Raw genomic sequence first — 20,605 nt, 5'->3', positions numbered from 1 at the left:
TAAGGTGTTAAGCCAAACGAAATTTACTCCTCTGGGTCTCATACCCCGAGGATTTTCTCCAAATAGGATCGTTATGTTCTTAGAAAAAATGATAGACTATTTCTAATATTAAACCTATTTTCAAGAGTCTTAAAACTATTGATATTAAACATTGTCAGTATTTTGTTAGACACTGTTAGGCATAAATAATTGATGTATACAAATTGTTAGATAAGGCATTTTTAAAATAATGACTCGAGTAATAAAATTAATTTATTCATTCTTTAATTTCCATACGTTTCATAATTCGTTTAGTATTCGGGTATTAACTTGAACTACAATGTCGGAACCATAGTATAGGTTCTAGTTCAACATTGAACCACAATAACCATTAATCATGATAATCGGTAACTAAGCACACCATTGAACCACACTTCATCTATTTAAGATGTCAGACATCTACTTAAGATATCAGTCCTCTATTTAAGATATCAGTTATCTATTTAAGACATCAGTCATCTATTTAAGATATCATCTATTCAGTTAGATTTAATCTATTTATCTATTATACTATCTATTGGACATAAATAATTCATGCATATTAAGTTTCCGTCTGGAACAAATCATTCGATCAGGAATTTATAAAATAGTAATAAAATCAATTGATTTATTCCTTAATTTCTATACGTTAATCATTTGTTTAGCATTAGGGTATGAACTCGAACCACAATGTAGGAGACCTATTATAGGTTCGAGTTCAACATTGAACCATAAGTACCATTAATCGGTAAAGAACATTATTGCACCACACTTCATCTAGTTAAGCTGCACTATATTATAGCGTATTTAAATTTATGAAGTTTGATCATATAATCCTGATATTGATTCGAGTTTAACGTTGCATTACGATATCTTTACTACGAACCATAATGATTAGTTGCGTTAACTCTACTTATACCATATTTGAAGTATTCAATAGTGAACAATTTTATTGCGTATTCAAGTTTGAGGTGTGCGATAATATGATTCGACTTATTGCCACTATATTCATGTAGAACCATATTACATCTAAACATGGTACTTTTATAACTAAGCTACTTTTAAAGACTATTTTTATAAATATCTGCCAATCAATATATTTCTTCGAAGACTTTGTTTTCACAGGAAATAACGCTTTTTGCGAATAAAATGAAATTTTCACATCTGTAATGAGTTTTCAACAATTATTATTAGTCATTAATTATTAGTTTGGTCAAGTTTAGCCTACCTTAAGCTAGAGCACTCGATGGCTAATTCAGAAAATAATGCCTAGTTCCTATGTGTAAAAAAGCTAGTTTTGTGACATTGGAAAGCGCTTGTGATCGAATTTTTGGGGTGATAAAAATTTGTAGAAATCGAGAATTATACATTGATTTTATAATTTTTATGCAGGTGGAAAAATCTCGTCAAATTGTTGATTTATTAAGAAAAGTTTAATAATTTTTAATGTATTTAAGTTTTTGTCTATTCTAAATTCCAGGTAATTAATTACTGTAAGATTGCATAAGTACATACAATGTTAAAATTTTCATTCTAAAATTATTGTAAAATAACTGGCAGCTGTCTGTCCATCTGATTAACCGTATAGTTTACGGAAAAGAGCATTTCTTCCTTAATGGTCCTTGGCAATTCACAAATAGTATGGTTATAAAGCCATGAATAGAAAACTATACGGTTTTTTAACCATTAACAACTAGCATTTTTAAAAAACGTGAAAAAAAGGTTAATTATTTAACTAGACATAAGACCTCGGCTTTTCGTAAGGATATTGGAGAGTGCCAAACACTGGAAATTCTTCATGTGTTGAAGGGAATGGAGGAAACAGTGTGTTGTCAACACTAGGACACAAACTCCAGTTCTTCCAGCCATGAGATTGACAGAAAAGCCAGCTCGGCTATGAGCAGTTGCAACAAACTAAGTGGCTTCATTAGGTGGTTCTAGTGGATGCTATAAAATTCTGGTTGTTTAACCGTATTAGGTGAAAGCAGTTAATAAACAGTTTGTCTCGAAATTAACTGTTTGATTACTATTTTATTCATGGTTATTTGACTGTTTTGATTAAATATCGTAAAATAACCATTCAATAAGTTGTTATTTAACCATTTTTTCCCAGAAATTTCTAACAGTGTAGTTAAATGTTACAGCTGTACAAGCGTACGCACTTAAATTGTGTCTCTTTTATTTTACTCAGAGAAAGTGCTTCATACAATGTTAACAAGCCGTGTTTTTTAAGATTTTAAATTATTTGCATCATTACAAAGGTGTTTTTTAATGGAAAAAACTAACTATTTGGACGAATTTTAAACTAAAGTGTTTTACAAGAGCTTGAGAGGACAAGTGGAGACGGATGTCAAACTTACCAAAAAATGTAGTAGAAAAGAATGTATTTTAAATCAATGCTTACTGAAATGTGAATGGGCTGCTATTCAAATTTCCTTTAAAATTGACACATACTTTCAAAAGCATAAAGAAAGTTGTAAACTTTTCAAAACTATGAAACTGGATAAATTTATTCAAAATAACTTGAGAAAAAAAAAACTTCTGCAACATTTACGAATGTAAATAAATAATTTACTTAGCACCACCTCCAAAAGAAAATCTTTTCACGCCATAAGTAATAAAATTGTTCAAACATTTCTTCAAAAAGCTGTGGTTTTTCTTTGAAATGGTCTGAGTGGTAAGTTTTTTCTTCCCACATAGAAAGACAATCATTAATCTGTTATTTGGTGAGAGACCAACATTTTGTAGAATGTTTTATAGGAAGAGTGGCGCCCCAAGCAGACTACAGGTCTCGTGAAACACTTAAGGGAAGTGGGATTTTCGATCGATGGTGGTGAGCAAAATAATACACTCCCTCCACTTAGATAAGTCTGTTGTTGAGAAGAATAAGCAAAACGGTTGTTATTTATTTTGCAAGCGATAGAGAAATGGAAAGGTATGAAAGCAGGATGAGGAATTGTTCCACAATGAAATAATTTTAAACTCCAGAGAATTTCCTAATAAGAAGATTCCATTTATTTGAGAGAAAATGAGCTATCATAATTCAGCTCCTAAATTGAAATAACCGCTGATGTTCATTAAATACGTGTATATTTAATTCCCATTGAAATAAGAATAGTTACAGTTGTTTATTTTGTAAAAGAGAAAATAGCTTGCAGATAAAATCATTCTTAACGGTGGATATTTTGTCAATAAAAGAAAATTATTTATTTTTGGGAAAGTGATACGTCTAAATTTAATTTCCTAATTGATATATATTGTTATTGATTACTGAATATGTATATTGTTAGGAAAAACACAGATATAAGACATATGTAAACCTTAAAAGAAATAACTCCTCTTATTTATTTTGAAAAGGCGAAATCGAGATAAGGTACTGTTTCTCCATAAAATTGCTTTAAATTGAAGCATAACATTTATTTATGTTAAGTATTTGCTTGAAAGTAGAAAAAAAATAATTTTAAATTAGGTAGATTTTAGTTGAGTTTAAGCCATATAAATTCACTTGCATCAACTCCATGTAAATTCGAATACGAATATGTTTTGAAAAACATGGAAAACGCAAATATAAAACTCTTGCAAATTTTAAGACAATAATTGCATTTTTTTTTAAATGCGAAATTGATATATAGTATTGTTTCTTAATAGAATGGTTCTAAGTTTTGAAGTATTTGCAAAGAATTAAAAGAAAAATCATTTTAACTTTGGCATATTTCTATAATTTCGATAAAAACAGACATGTTTAAATCATTTAATAAAATTATATTATTTTTGTTTATAAAATATGTGTATGCTTTGAGAAACATACAGTAAAAATAAGCATAGACATTTGAAAAAAGAAAAAAAATATCTTAACTTTTTATGCTTCGAGAGTGCATAAACGAAATAGAATATTATGCATTTAAAGAATAGTTTTAAAGTCTGAAATAATTGATATGAAATTGCTTTAAGCAAAGCACGATATAAAATTAAGATGAGCAATTGAGCATATAAATAATGTAATTTTTTAAAAGTGAAAACAGCATGGGTATTCGTTCCTCGATGGAATGCTTAATAAAGTTTTAAGAAAGTTAAATCATACAAATTAAAATCCTTATTTTAAATTTGGTTATTAAAATGGATTAAGATCAAGGAAAGAGAGGAATAAAGCAAACATATATTTATAGTTGAACTTATTTTTATTTCGTAGGTTTGAAAACTCAAAGGTGTATTGTTAAGTAGAATAATTTTGACTGACAAAATTTTTTCAAAGAGATAAACTTACTTTACGTAAAGTAAGCTTTAATAATGGCGTTTCTAAATTACAATATGAATGATATTTATTCAATATGAGTGAGATTAATCCAGCTTAAATCTAAACAATTAAAATAAGAATTGTAAATGTTTATTTTGCATGGGTGAAAGCAATATTCCGATTAGTTCATAGATAAAAGAATTTTATACGTTATGTGAACTCGTGAAGCATAACATTTATTTATGTTAAGGAAGAAGTGAAAGAGAAATTCAACTTTGACGGAATTATGCTACCGATGTTCCTTAAATATGCATATGATTAGAGGCACATGAATAAAACACACATAAAACAGTATAATAATAATTTGTAAATCCGAAAACGAAAGTGCTATCAATGACTGATTACTGAAATATTTTAAAGAGAATAAAATTTTAAATGTAATGTTATGAATTGAATCTGTAATAAAAATATTCAATATACATAATATAAATAAAATAGTGTTAAAAAATCACAAAAAATCTGACTAAAATTGTTTGAAAAATCTTTTGATTTCCAAGTTTTATTTGTAAATTTTGTTTTATCAGAAACAATTGCTTAAATATTGTTGAATTTGCAATCTTATGCTTCTGCAAATTACATAAAGGATTAATTACTTCGATGTACGCTTTTTAATGATTTTTCAAAGATGTAAATAATTTTTACATAGTTGATAAAATAAAGTTTTCTTCAGGATAGTAAAAAAAAAATATTTAGTTTTACAAAATAACAAAAGCATTGTCAGAAAATATCATATTTTAGAAAATTTTGTAATTGAAGAAACCTTTTTATATTTATGTTAATTAAATAATTATATCAATAAAAATACAATCTCATTCAAGACCTAAAGTATAAAATAATAAATAAGGTAAGAAATGATTTAAAAAAACTTTTTCCTATTAATTCCGTCCAATTTTTTGGTAATTCAATGTTGTATTATCTAAGATTCGTGAATAGTTATTTTTATTATGACTCTAATTAATTTTAAATTATTTTCCAATAAAAATTCTTTATTTGCATTCATATTGCATTTGACATACGAGTATATATAAGCACATGCGTTGTAATTGATTTGCTTTTGTGGAAATAGAACTTTTATTCATTCTCTTTCTTGTGTGAATTAGCATCGTCGATGGTGTTTTAGGTCAATTAACATTGTCGATGCTTTTATTAAGCTTAAATACGCTATGATTACAATTAATTATATTTTTGCACCATTATTCGATGATTATTAAATATTCGCGAAGCGAGTAAGCTCTTTTCATTCACTGTTTTATCTTCAACATAATCCTGGCGATTCTTTTACTGATTATAGTGATATATTTATATTGGTTTAGAGGAATTTCAAATAATATCAGAAATATAAAAGGTCATGTTTTTTTAAATTTTAAGTCTTTACAATTTATTTTCAAGAACATTCATTCTAAATCTCATTTTAAAGTTACACGGCAAAAAATATTTGTTATTGTAATTTATAAACACAATAAGATAGAGAATGTGTTTATGCGTCTATATCTGCATATAGGATTGAGGGTACGCCATCGGAAATAAATGAATACACATAATTGAGAGTTTTGAGTGTTCTTCGTTTTTTGTTTTTTTTACCTTCAAGGATTTGGCCTATTTTAGGTAAATACGAGGCTCACGATAACGAGTGATATTCTACCTTATTTATGGTAGCTATTACTTATAGTACCATTTCTACAGAATCAAAAGTATTTTGATAATTAAGATGGGAAACGTGTTTCAAAGAGTAGCAAAGAATATATCTCATCGTATAACCCCATTGTTAACTGAGTTAATATTAAAGGTTGGCAGAGAGCTGGACTCTCATGCGTGAGATCAAGAGTTCGAAATCAGCCGGCCGAAGACTCCCCGTGGTTCATTCTCTGATTCAGGTTAAAATTATTACCTGTGGATGAATGAAAGGGTGTATAACTGGGTTCAACCTATAAAACGGGTTGTGAAGTATATGTGGATGTAGTTATCGCTTTGGCCATAGATGACGCCACTCTAAAACAAGAACGATCACAACCCTTGTCTTAATGGCAGACGACAGCAACAACATAATAAAAAGAAATGTATCTTTCGTTAAAATTTAAGTATTTTTAAAGTACAATTTATACTACTTTCCATTTAACTAAAATACAAATGTTGAGCTTGCTACCAAAGGCTATAACTATGTTTGCGCTGCTTGTATGTTATTAACTCAAGGAAACGTGGATTTTTACCCCATCCATTTAATTTGTTTCGAAAGTAACGGAGAAATAGAATTAGAACAATGTTGCCGAATGCACTAGAATCAAATCGGAGTAACAAAGCGGTGACTTTGCAAAGGTATTTTATTTTATAACCGTCGTTGAACAACCGACCTAATTTAGAATTTACGACTACCAATGTTCAACTCTGTATTTTTGTAATTTTGAATCCAGTCTAGAAGACAAGGGAACTACTGGATCAAATATTGGGAGAAATTTGCTTCGTGGATGACTTTTTGATGGAACTAACCCGCATTTGCGTTACATGGAGAAGAAGACCACAAGAACCTCTCGCTGTTAGCCTGATGGCAAAGGAACTCTACCCATTGATCCGTCCTCCTCTGAGAATGGTTCACGTTAGCACTGTGGTCGGTGCAAGCCGAATGCGGTTTCGTATCGACCAGCCATCGTTGGGGTTTAAACCCGGTTCACCTTATGGGAAGGCGAACTCTCTATCCCCTAAGCCATCACGGCTCTCGTTAAGATATTGAAATTTCGTGCATTGTATTGTTTTTCTTAATCTTATTATTTACTAAACTATAACTATTACTAATTACACAATTAGGAGTATTCGCTATGTTAATTATGGAAAGATTATATCCTTATTTTAATTCCCGCACCTCAATTTGTGTTAAATTTGCAAAAACCTTTAATATACCAAAAATGTTTAAAAATAAAATAATTTAACCTAAATATGATATTATTTTCTGGAACGGACAGATGAAAATACTTTAAATGCAAATCATTTAGTTAAATGCTTAACTATTTCGAAAGAAATAATGAAATAATTCATTCGCATCGAGGAATTTCATGTTGTGAAACTTAAATTCAATTAAAATGATATTGAATTGAATTTTAGAATTGAATCTGTGTATTTAAAATATAATTTATGAAGGTGTAAAAATGTTTCTTATTTTGTTAACATTCCGACATAGCCTAATTATACAGCTGTATTTACATCATTTCTGAATATAAACTATTAATTAAATTATTAATGTTGCAAATTAATGTCAAAGGGACTGATTATTTAAAATTATGGTTTGAAAATAAATTTTTTATTGTATAATAGACATTTTGACCATGCTGTAATAAGATAAAAAGAAATTGTTTGTCTTTTAAAAAATGAACTTACTTTTTTCTTAAAGATATTCCTAAGGTAAAGGATGTAACAGATACAATATAGCTTTCTACTTGCTATCTTTGAAAAGGTCAGAATGTTTTGAAATTCGTTTAAGTCAATTTCACAAAAAAGTTTCATGTACAGAAAAGAATATCAACACCATATCAACTTTTAATCTTTTAACTGTATTTTCTTTTACTAAAATGTAATTTTAATAGTTAGAAAGGTTGGCAGTAAATATGCGAATTGATACCTTTAATGTGCAGATAATAAATCGAATACACAAATGCCGTACTGATCATACTTACTCATAGTTATGTCATTAATGCTTAATTTTATAGAGAATGTGTTGTCAGTAGCTACATCAGGAGATCAGTCTATTGTTTGAGGCTTATGTATCTGGAACTGGTAAAGAAAAATCCTAAGATTATCTTAGATTATCTTATTAAGATTACCTCCTTCTTAATCCTAAAATAATTTCTCCTGAAACAATTTTTATTACTATTTATTAAATTTTTCTAAAAACATTTTTTTAATTGCGAAATTTATAAATTCTTAATCAGTGCAAGACATTATAAATGTGTAATTTTAATTAAATCTGCCAAGCAATTTCTGAACAACAAAATTTACGAGAATCATATTTTATCTTTTTTCTATTTTTCCTTGCATTAAAAATGGTAAGGTAATTTAAAGTTAAGACAAGATTTAAATGTTATTAAGAGTATTATAATTGTTTAAATAAAATTTAATTTGTTCTGTTCTTGTGATTATTACGCATTTAAGTACAATTCTTCGACTTGATTGTCCCTTATATAAATAAGAAATATAGAAAATATCTAAAAAGACAATTTCCTTAATTACACACTGTTTCTCAAGTACGACACAGTATATTTTTCACACTATGATGTACATTAATAAGAATGATTTTAATCCGATAATATACGAAGTGAAAATATAAATGTCGTATAACATTGTTACGTAAATAACTTATATTTAATGAATTACTTTTCATAATATTTAAATTCAAAGGAAGCACTTAATTTGATCAAATTTTTGTAATTTAATTTAGAATCAGCATATCTATTTTGAGACAACAAATCGTTACGTGTAGAAAATATATAATCAACTTGTAATGGGATATTTTGGTTGAATTTACAAATTTAATGAATGAACCATTTAAAGCATGTAATGTAAATTAGTACATAAATTTCTAAATTCTTACAGAAAACTAATTTCGTAAACTTAANAATACACCCATTATTAACGGAGGTCCTCGATCGCGGGTACCGGCACACACGTCCCCGGTTGCAGGTTCTTGCGTACCTGTGTGTGTGTGTGTGTGTGTAAAACGTATTATCTACTAAAAAATTGTAACTTTTTTTAAAAATTTATTAAAGTTTCATTTTGTAGTCTTTCTTTTGTCTCTTTTCCTCTTGCCTATGAGAAGAAAATATACTTAATGTGAGAAAATTTCATGTCTTTTTGTGAAAACTTTATCAAAGTGCGAATATAATTTAACACGTGGAACAAAAACAAAATACACTTGATCAAATCTTGATCTAAGTCCAATCCTATAAACAATTTTCCTTACTATTCACTTGTTACCTTTGATACTCGTTAGAGGGCGTTAAGAGAGAAATATCACTAGGCTCTAGACCCAACACATTTGTGGGAATCGGAGGATGAAGAGGATAGTACATGCGCATGCGTACTAGGGAAAACCTTCGTCTCGTGTTGGTACCGGAGAAGTTACGAGTATATTGAAAAGTGCCTACTGAACAAGAAGCATTGGACTCTTTTTCTTTGTGAACGATAAGGAAATGTCAGGATTGAACAAAAACAAACAATTTATTTGAAGTTGTGCGCTAAAATATTTGCCATTACAAATTAAATTTAAGAATCATGATAACTGGAGAAATTTAAGAAAGCAGATGTCAAGCAATTTATTTTCTGACACGTTTGTTATAGCATGAAAATGATAAACAGTTTACGGTGTTCAGAATAAATACTTACATTTACTAAACATATTTCAATATCCAAAGTTAAAATAGTTATTTAAAAAGTCTTGTTTTGTTAAAAGAATAGGAAAAAAATTGTGAAAAATGTAAATAAAGCTATTTTTAATTAAGTTTTTGCCTAAAATTTAGTATGAAAAAAACAGTGGACATTATAAAAAAGGAAATAAAACAATTGATCTTGCATTAGATTTGCTATAATAATGTAAGTTAATCCATAATTAAAGTATAATGACATATTCTACTGTGTGTTATCAAATATAATGTATCTAAAGTTACTAACTGAGTATATAAAGAACCAACAGTTGTTAACAGTTGTATTAGTTATTTTTCTAAAACTGACAATTGGCTGTTACCAATTTCCTGCAGATGTGAAAGACCCATGTGTGGAAAAAGAATGCCATTTTGGATCAAAGTGTCGTCCGTCTTTGGATGGTCAAACAGCAGAATGTGTGTGTCCGGAAAAATGTGCAACGTATGGAGACAGTCGTGGTTCACGGCCTGTGTGTGGTAGTGATGGTAGGGATTATCCCAATGTTTGTGAACTAGAGAGAACAGCCTGCAAGCAAATGCGAGAAATAACAATAAAATACCAAGGTCATTGTGGTAAGTACCAAAGAAATTGATTGAATTACAAACTGAATATTTTATGTTATTTACAGCTTTAGATTAGTAGAATTAAAATGCCATATTTTAAACAGAATAACCAAAGAAATACCAAAGTACCAAAGAAATTGATTGAATTATAAACTGAATATTTTATGTTATTTGCAGCATTAGATTAGTAGAATTAAAATGCCATATTTTAAACAGAATAACCAAAGAAATTGATTGAATAATAAACTGAAAATATTTCATGTTATTTACAGCATTAGATTTGTTGAATTAAAATACGATAATTTGAACAGAATAACTAAAGAAATTGATTGAATTATAAACTGAAAATGTTTTATGTTATTTACAGTATTAGATTTGCAGAATTAAAATTTAAACCTTTGAACAGAATAAAACTGGGATTTTGTTTCTGAAAATTGCAGTGAAAATATTTAAAAAAAAAGTAATACTAAAATTCATTTTCTTGATTATTAATTTTAAATTTTCATTTCAAAATTAGGGGACAGCATGTTATTTTTAGAACTTACATGTGGAACTGTAAAATCTAACTCAATCCAAACCTATTGCATTAGTTAAAACTAATCCTGAATTTGCAAGATTTAAATGCATAAATGTTACAGAGGTTTATAATTAGGCAGTTATATAATATTAAATAATTTGCATAACCCTTAGCAATAATACGATAATAAAAGTTTCAATAGGTCTGACATTTTATAGAAAGTATTAGGTACATTATATTTATAGAGTATTTCGGCAAAACTTTTAAAACTAAAAAAAAATATAAATACATATTAAATAACAAAATAGAAAAGAGGGAAATAATTGAAAGACAGAAATAAAATTAATTAATTTTCTATTTTTTCTGTTATTGATCCTTAATTATTAACTGCAAGCAATGATTTACGAACAATCTTCACTATTAAGACTTAAAACTGACAAATATTGTTAAATGCACTAGAGTTTAAGCTTACAAATTTTTTTTGCGTAAGAAATATATCCTTACACATATTATTATTTTATTTAAAACAATTATTTTATTTTTTCTCCCTTGAGACTAATAATAAATAATGCAGAATTTTACAGGATAGAAGAATTAAACAAAAACGATATTGTAGTTAATGTTGCAATTAAAACAAAATGTAAATCTTAATGTAAGTTTAGAATTAGTTATTAGAATACTGTTGCTTTATGATAGTGAGGGTACTTCCCATGTACTAATAAACGTTATACATATTATGCAAATGTTATACTCGTTGTATTTATTTTTAAAAAAAGCAGAATACTAAATTAAAAACTATTTTCTGTCGTTTAAATTTCGATCCTGAACTAAAATGAAAGTGAAACTTTTCTGCTCAGCATAACGAATTTTTGTTATAAAAACAATCAATTTAGCATACTTTTTATATAAATGCATCAAAGTGACTGGAATGCTAAAAGGTTAAAGAAACCTGCAATATTCAGAATATTTTATGTACTTAGTCAAATTCATGGTTTTTTTTTCTATTTATGATATAAAATTCAATGGCTTTCAATATCGAAACTTTTTCCTTAACGTAAAAATAACTCTTTTAACTTTGTGATTGAGGAACTCATTACAGCTCATTTATGTGCGTTTTATTTTTAATCTCATGTTAACCTTGTGATTGAGGGACTCGCCACAACTCGTTTATGTGCGTTTTATTTTTTACCTCGTGTTAAAAAGTATTTACATGAGATAGGGAAAAATTAATATTTTTGAGTCGAAATATATCTGAAATAAGATAACTTAAAATATGTTACTTAAACACAATTAGCCATTTATGTGCTTCTCAATTAATTGTTTTATTAGATGAAAATGACATTTGATAGACTTAAATGACGCTTTGAAATAGTAAATTAATAATGCATACATTGAATTAGTTCTTTTTATGGTTTGAATCTAATTTAAATAATCAAGTATTGTATCAATATAAGTCAGTATCAATGCCAATCAAGTACTCGTATTAATAAATGGTTCATTATCAAATATTAATTAGTAAAGAATCTTAATAATGTTTTGCTGTGTTGCAGTATTAAACCTAAATGTTTATACATAACGTGAATTTGGAAGTCGAAATCTTAATTTAATAATGCATACATTGAATTCTTTTTACGTTGCTTTATATCTAATTTACATAATCAAGATATTTAAATTTGCTTAACTTTTTAGTTTTCTTTACTTCAGATCTAATTATATTTGAGTTTTAATCTTTAAGTTTTTAATTTTAAGTTCTCGTTTTAGTATACGTATTCTTATAAATAATTGGTTCATTATCAAATTTTAATTGGCAAGAAAACAGATTAAAAATTTTTCAATGTTACAGCATCGGTCATAAGTTTTGATAGCTTTTCATCGAATAGTGGATGTAAGAAATACCGGCAATTAATTGACTTTTAAAATTTTATTACTAATTTAAATATATAAGGTATTAATGTTTTATCAGTTTTAGAAATTAGTTTTTCGTTTTATTTTAGAGAATTCTATTTTTTGTCTCGTTGTATTAGGATGCACCTATTTTATTATTTAAATTATAACCAATTGATTTGGTAGTGAGTCGCATTAAAAGTTTTGCATTATTACAGTATTAATCTCTAGTTTTCAAATCTATATATCGAATTGTGAAGCTAATATATTAAATTAAAAATGCATATGTTGAATTATTTTTCTTACTTTTTGCATTGACTTTAAACTACCAAGATGCTAATTAATGCCTAGGTGTGAAATTATTTTTATTCAAAAAACTTTATTATTTTATTTATTTATTTATTTTTGAATTTCAGATTTTAATGAATAAAATGTGTTCTACAGTTTTGTTCTAATTTAGAATATTTCTGAGGAATTCAGCATTTGAATTATGCGATATACATATTTGTTTTAATACCTTAGATAAGCTAGTAAATTTACTTTAATTATGCATTTTATTCGGTTATATAATTATCTGGATTTTTTATGATCTATGTCAATTTTTTTTCAAATTCTGTAATATTTTTAGCGAAATTATATTTTTTTTAAGAACTTTCTTTTAATTTTATTAATATATTTTCGCATTTCACAAAAATGAAGAATTTTTATTTCTTGAAAATACTTTAAAAACTCTCAAGAAACGAAAATTACTATTTTTTTTTTCAAAATTACGAAAAAAGAAATGCAAAACATAATAGTAAATATTTCCCAACGACAAAATGTAGGAGGCAGTGTTAGTTTGTACTGTTGATTTTTTTCTATTAAAATAAACGAATATAAGTAAAATACTCAATCGTTTTCCTCATACCCAGAACGAATTACGAAACGCAATTAAGAAAATATTGAATTTTTTGGGGAAAGCAAACTAACTTCTAGACTAACCAAACTGTTTATTCCATTAAAATAATTTTTTAAAAAAACACGTATTAAAAATAAAATTATTAATTATAATTAGTATTTTGAAACTAAAAGAAAAAATATGACATTTGTTTTATGAAATAGCAAGAAAAGTTTATTTTTTACAGTACAATTATATCTTTTGTAAAATATATTAAATAATTGTATTTTTAAATGGATATTTCTAGTCCATATAAAATTAAATGAAAAGAGAATTTCTAGGAAAAAAGTATAGTAAATTAACAGTACGCAGTGCGTATTGTAATAAAAAATATTTATAGCATAAGTACTACGCATAATTTTTAAAAGTGGAGCATTTCCTTTTGTTAGTAGTTTGCAATATATAGGTTGGATAGTAATTCAAATTTATTTTCTAATGCATAAATACTTTACAAATATTTTTAATGAAAACTATTTAAAAAGTCGATTTAATTTTTTGATATAAATATGTAAAGCTGAATAGAATCTTCTCAGTATTTATTTTTTAATCAGTCTTTCTTTTTCGATTTTAGTAAATGCTTTTATTAATAAAATCTTTATAAATTATTTTTAATCTGAAAATTCGTAAAAAATATTTTTATACAAACTATTTGAAACTAATTGTTCTCATTTTGTAATATAATTATGTCTAATTGCAGTACAGTCTAGCTTTCAGCATTTTCTAAACAAGTTTCCAGAAATTTTATTAATAGGAAATAAATAAGTTGAGTAGTGTTCAATTGCAATCGCTCGGGAAATTATTTGATCATTCAATTAAATGCAGAAAAATTTAGTTAAATAAGTATTGACTCTTTTTTAAGAACCATTTTTAATTAAAACAAATCTCTTTTTAATATTGAAACATCAAAAAACACAGAAAAAATGAAAATAATAGAAGGAATCTTAAATTATATATAACTGTTTATCTTACAGATAAAAAATTAAGTTTTTAAATAAAAAGTTTGAGCAAGAAAAAAATTATAAAAAACACGTATTTTTAAAATAAAAAAGAGATAGGAACTAGTGTACATTATGCCCTACAATGTTTTATAAACTAAATAAGATTTTGTTTGAAAAAATAACTAAACCATTTAAATTGAATTTTATTTTGGGGTGAGCATATTTGTTTGTAAACTATTACAATTGTAAAAAAAATTTAAATGTTTGGAAAATTTTTTAATTTTTTAATGTTTAATGTTTAAGAATTTTTTATTTGCAAATTAGCTTTTATTTCGTATAAAATAACATCTAATAATAACAATACATAATTAAAATCAAGTTATTTGTCTTCAGTTGTTTATGAAATAATTCTAGTTTTTCTTAAAAAAACGAATTCATATTATGACAAACATATCAAATTAAATATATTGTAATACTTATTTTCAAAATATAGTATAAATGAAATTAATAAGTTTTAAAAAGTATTTTAATGGGATTATAATTAAAATTTTACGATTTATATCGTATTTAAGTTGCGTTTTATGTCATCTCAAAATCATATTATCACTTTAATACCTATACTTTTTTGTCCTCTTCATATCCTTTGCAAGTTCGTTGATAGTATGTAAAATATCGAATGAAATAAGTTGTTTTTAAGTATTATACTATCTATTATCCCATATCTAAAGTAATCCAATGTATTAAAAATTCGCACAGACTTTTATGAATTTTTATGAAAGATTGGTCTATGTTCATTTGATATACGAAACTTTTCAAACATCAAGTGATAACGATAAATAATTTTATTGAATATTAGAAAAACAACACTAGATATTGTTGTACATCGAATATTGAACATTAAATCTATACATTAAATATTGAAGATTTATTAGGATTTCAATAGTGTTTGACAATATTTTTTTTATCAAGAATGTTATTTTAGGCATGATGTTGTGAAATATTTCATTTCATGTATTTCTTTTTGATATTGTTCATTGTTAGTCACTTGCTTAAGTTTGATGATTTTTTATTGTTTATGTAAAGTTTTAATAATATATTTGTTTCTTTAACAATGAAATTTAAATCGATATCATTGCAAATTATATTTCTTTATGTAAGCTGCCCTTTTGCTAGTGATAATATAATATTAACTATTTAAAAATTACATTGTTTGTAAACTATATCCATGTTTTAATATCATATGCATATCATTATTAGATCAAATGTAGTTAATTATAATTATTATTATTAATTATTTATTTTCGGAAACTATATAAAATGTTTTCATAAGTTATTTAAAATCATAAATTCGTTAAAAAATACTTAAAAAGATTTTTTACATAATAACGTAAAAATGAAATATATCGAGGATATTATTCACATATTGTGATTGCCTTTTTCTAGTTGAAAATTAAAATATAACAATAAATTGTATTATATTATATATAATGCAATTAATTCTTATATATAATACAAAAAACAATATGTAATCTAATTTTATATTAACTTGCATCTTATAATTAAATTATATATTGTTTTTTAACAAGTTATTGTAAGTATATATTAAATATTTTAACTTTAGTGTTTTAAAAAATATCACTGCAAGTAGTACTTTCCATTACTAATAATTGGCAAATCCTATGGCAAATCATTTCTTCCACTATTTTCTAGAACTTAATTAATCATCAGAAAACAGAATCTTACAAAGATAAGTATTTATATGAAAGATTTGGATCAAATTATTGGCTCACTAATCTAAACGTGAAATATTCAGAAATTAATCCATTAACATGGTTTTAATCTAAAGTTCTGTATTCTGGAGATCCAAGAGTCATCTCAGAATGTGAGAGATAAATTCTACATCTCAATCTCCCCGGTGAATAATATCTCTCTCATGCATTCACAAACTTGGAATATTATTAATCGTACATTTACGGTGACAAGTATTTTGGCGCAGTCACAAACTGTTTTCGTGCCAAACATGTCGATAAGGCAAATGGATTTAACAATTGCTTGGCAGTGCAAGTTACGTGACACAATTGCGTTATCACGCACTTACTGAAGATCAATGATTTGGTCGGATACTTCTCGTAACGAGCCCGATAAGCTATTGTAGGAAAGGAGGTCCTTTGATTTATTACAGGTTGGCGACAGATTCCTTTTCTTCATGTCAAATGATTTACTTTTCTACGGCCAAAGAAGTCAACTTGAAAAGGTTTTTGTTTTGATGGGAATTTAATTGGTTGCATCGATGACAAACGATGCGATTTTAATCGCCCAGTTTAATGTAACGTGATATTGATTTCATCCGAAACATGCCTGGCGTGCTTTATGAATCGGTGAGGATAATGTGCCTGCAATGATAAACACTCTTAGCCCTTTTGAACACTGTTGAAAATTCTTGGGTGGGTTGACCAATTTAGTTGAACTATTATTCAACTAGTTGAGTTGAACCATTAAAACGAACTTCTTTAAATTTATTGCACAATACAATGGTTTATTTTCAACGAGAACATGGCTCAGTGTAACTCCCTTTTAAGTACCATGTTATGTCTCACGGTACCATTCCCATGGTTCAACAATGAACAGATTTGTTTGCCGTAGTGTAACTCCCTTTTAAGTACCATGTTATGGCTCACGGTACCATTCCCATGGTTCATCAATGAACAGATTTGTTTGCGAGAGCAGAGAAAATTGTACGCGCAAAGTAATTTTTTTAAATAATTGAAGGTGGTCTGGATAAGAAAATCTTGTTAGGTTTAGTTTTTGTTTAAGTTTTAGACAGAATTTGATAAAATTAAGCTGTTGCCAACTCGTAAAGTGATTGGTAAGTTTCTTCCAGGAAGAGAATTTTCGATAACCTTATTTTTTTAACCTTAAGAAGGTGCTCAGTTGAACCATATTATTGTACTTCTTAAACCTTTTAATATGATACTTTGAATTAACTTGAGCTGAAACATGGTTTAACAAGCACTTCGTTAAGATTATGTAATTTTAAGCCTGCCTTTAAAATGTTATGGGAAACGTGAGTATGCTGATGTGCTTGTCTTAGAGTTGAGGCACTTGGTCCACTTTTTCTTTCAGCAGCTATTACAATAAAAGTAGATATTTTCTTCAATAACCCTTTGCAGTAAAAATATTAATATAATTTATTTAATAATAGGAATTATAATAAATATAATTTCAAGCTAGAAAGTATACATCAAAATCAATAATCTTCAATTAATTTTATTCCCTGCACTTATATTAAACATTTTTATTTTGTCGTATCTTTTTGAGTTCTAAACGGACAGTGAGTAAAACGTCAAATTAATAAAGTTTTAGATAATCTAAAATTAGAACAATAATATTAAAAAATAACTAGTTTTATTATTTTTCTTAAAATTCTGACATTTTTTGAAAAATAATCTATTTTCTTCTTTGACTCACGTCTTTAATTTACCCATCATTGCACAAATTTCCATTTTCAAATTTCGTTTGATTGATCATCATTTCACTAGAATTCTAATAATATATTTCCTATTATTTTCATTAAAAAATAAAAAAAATATGCATAATTACCTGTCAATAAATTTTATTTTGAATGGCAGCTTAAGTAAAATAAGAAAACTGGAATTTGCTGTTACGCTTTTCCTTAATTTAAAACTTTCCTGGGTCGTTAAAGACCAATTAGACTTTACCAAATGCTTTAGAGCAATGATTTAATTTTAAAAGAAATTTAAGGAGATTCATTTCTTTATTCTAGCAAGTCACATCTATTAAACCAATGATTTAACTTTTACAAGATAAATTTTAATCAAACGGAACCTAACTAAATTCAAAAAATATTTCATAATGTAAATTCTAACTTCTAACTCAATTAATTCCAATTCTTTAATTTGGACTCTAAATGATCCTTAAATTCTAACTCAAATTCCATTTTTCATTTTTAAAACATTGGCATGAAATCGGTCAACGCCAAAAATGGTGGCAACTATATTGCAAAACATTTTGCAGTGTATAAGCTTACAATACTTTATACAATATAATTAATACAATTTAAGTATACAATATAGTGTATAAGCATACAAATATTTTTCAATTAATTTGAATACCGAAACAAGATTTGATGTTAGGGAACTTTATTTTAATTTTAATTGGAAAAATCATTTAAGACAAATAAATAATGTAGAATTGATCAAAGTTAATGTAGTGAGATTTCTAATTGTAAGATTTGCGAGTAAAATATATTTCTTATTTTGCAGCGTATTAATTTAATGTAGCACTAATTCAATATTATTTAAAATATTTCCTTTTTAAATTTCATAAACACCAATCATTAAAACAGCTAGAAAAGTTACAATGACTTTAATTTTTGATTGGCTACTTTAAAGATTTTATAATTTTTTTATGTATTTATTAAAATGGTATTTTTTTAATTGTAAATCAGAATTTCTATTTATTTTATAAGTTATTTTTTCTACTTTTTAGGTACATAAATAAAATTTAAAATTATCTTATTTGAAGAACTAAATAGGCTCTAAGAAATAAAATAAAAATACTTTTTAAAAGAATTGATCAATTATTACGTAACGATAGGGAGAAAATAGGTGCTTCTCCACCAACCTTCATAATTATTCAACTATTTGTGCCAAAAATAAGGCGCAGTATGAGGAAATTATTAACAGAAAACCCATGCAAATACTCCGCTTGTCATATTCTAATATAAAAATTGTTGTATTTTAATTGTTCCAAATCATTCTGTACTATTTGTTATGATTATTACTGATCTTTTATTAATTATAGAGTTCATTATCGCTAATTTTTAGTAAAATTACTAAAAATTAATGAAGAATTGAACATTTAAAAACTTACTTAGCAAAAAACCATTTAAAACCAAGAACATAGCATATTGTACAAATGTACATCTTCGCTACTATCTTTACTTAATTTTTTTAGACTCTATGTATACTCGTTTTGCGCTTATAAAATTGTGAATATTTCTTAACTTATTCATAAAAGATTCAGGTTAAAAAAAATTATAAAAAAAATAACTATTTTTAAAGAGTTTATATTTATCTACTGTTTATTTTCATTCATAATTCAAGAATAGATATATTAATGAAACTAATTATTTTCCCTGATGAAAAATAAATTAAATTTTTTAATGGCTGATTTTAGTACAACTGGTAAATTATAGTCTCTTCAAAAAATTATCAAGTATTAATTAAATTATCAAGTACGACGTCATTTTTTTCTTACTGCAAAAATTGAAAATTACTTGAAATTTTTCGGGGTCAATATTTTAAAGAAAATAAAAGGAATATTTTTGTTGTAGAATAATCTATAATTATTAGATAACGATAATTTAGAACAATAATCTATAATTTTAATTAACTTGTTTGTTACTGAAAATATAAAATGCCATTTATATAAAAGTTAATGGATTGTTCGTTTCATTTTCAATATAAAAAACTATCAGTATAAAGACATTTTTGCCACCAACACCCAGTGAGTACATGTGCGTATTCGCAAAATCTATAAAATCGACATTCTTGTGGTAGTAGCATAAAAACAGGAATATAAAAGAAAATTCTTTCCCCTTCAGATCTATGTCTAAATTAAAAAATTGATCTCGCGAATGAGTAGTGCTGCTATTTATCCGTAGGGTTAAGAGCTAAGGCGGACTTTCATCTTTGCGGTGCTCTCTTGTCAAACGAATATCGCACTTCCATTACTTAATTCACAAAAGATCTGGCTCACGAGCTTAGCCTATTCAAGTGCCGTTGGAAACAAAAACAGAGTTTTATACTGATGAAAAAGTATACCTTGATGATAAATGTCTTATTATAGAGCAATCATGCATTTAGTCTCTGTGAAAAGCAGTTACGATTTGAAATTTGCATGATGCGTAACTTTTCCTTTGATGCAAAAAGCAAAAAAAAAAAAAAAAAAAANAAAAAAAAAAAAAAAAAAAAAAAAAAAAAAAAAAAAAAAAAAAAAAAAAAAAAAAAAGCACTTGAAATATTCAAT

At 26.4% G+C, this 20,605-nt stretch overlaps 1 protein-coding gene across 1 annotated transcript in view; it reads left to right on the top strand.

Moving 5' to 3' along the window:
- Positions 1-20,605, top strand: part of LOC107441737 (agrin) — a 342,845-nt gene that overhangs the window by 130,714 nt on the left and 191,526 nt on the right. The window contains exon 4 of the mRNA XM_071183001.1: positions 10,051-10,287. Coding sequence (XP_071039102.1) covers positions 10,051-10,287 — 237 coding nt within the window. The remainder of the gene's footprint in view (positions 1-10,050; positions 10,288-20,605) is intronic.

This window comes from Parasteatoda tepidariorum, chromosome 7 (assembly GCF_043381705.1).
Source record: "Parasteatoda tepidariorum isolate YZ-2023 chromosome 7, CAS_Ptep_4.0, whole genome shotgun sequence".
Lineage (NCBI taxonomy): Eukaryota > Metazoa > Arthropoda > Arachnida > Araneae > Theridiidae > Parasteatoda > Parasteatoda tepidariorum.
The sequence above is the reverse complement of the archived record's forward strand: the minus strand, read 5'-3'. Positions and strand labels throughout refer to the sequence as shown.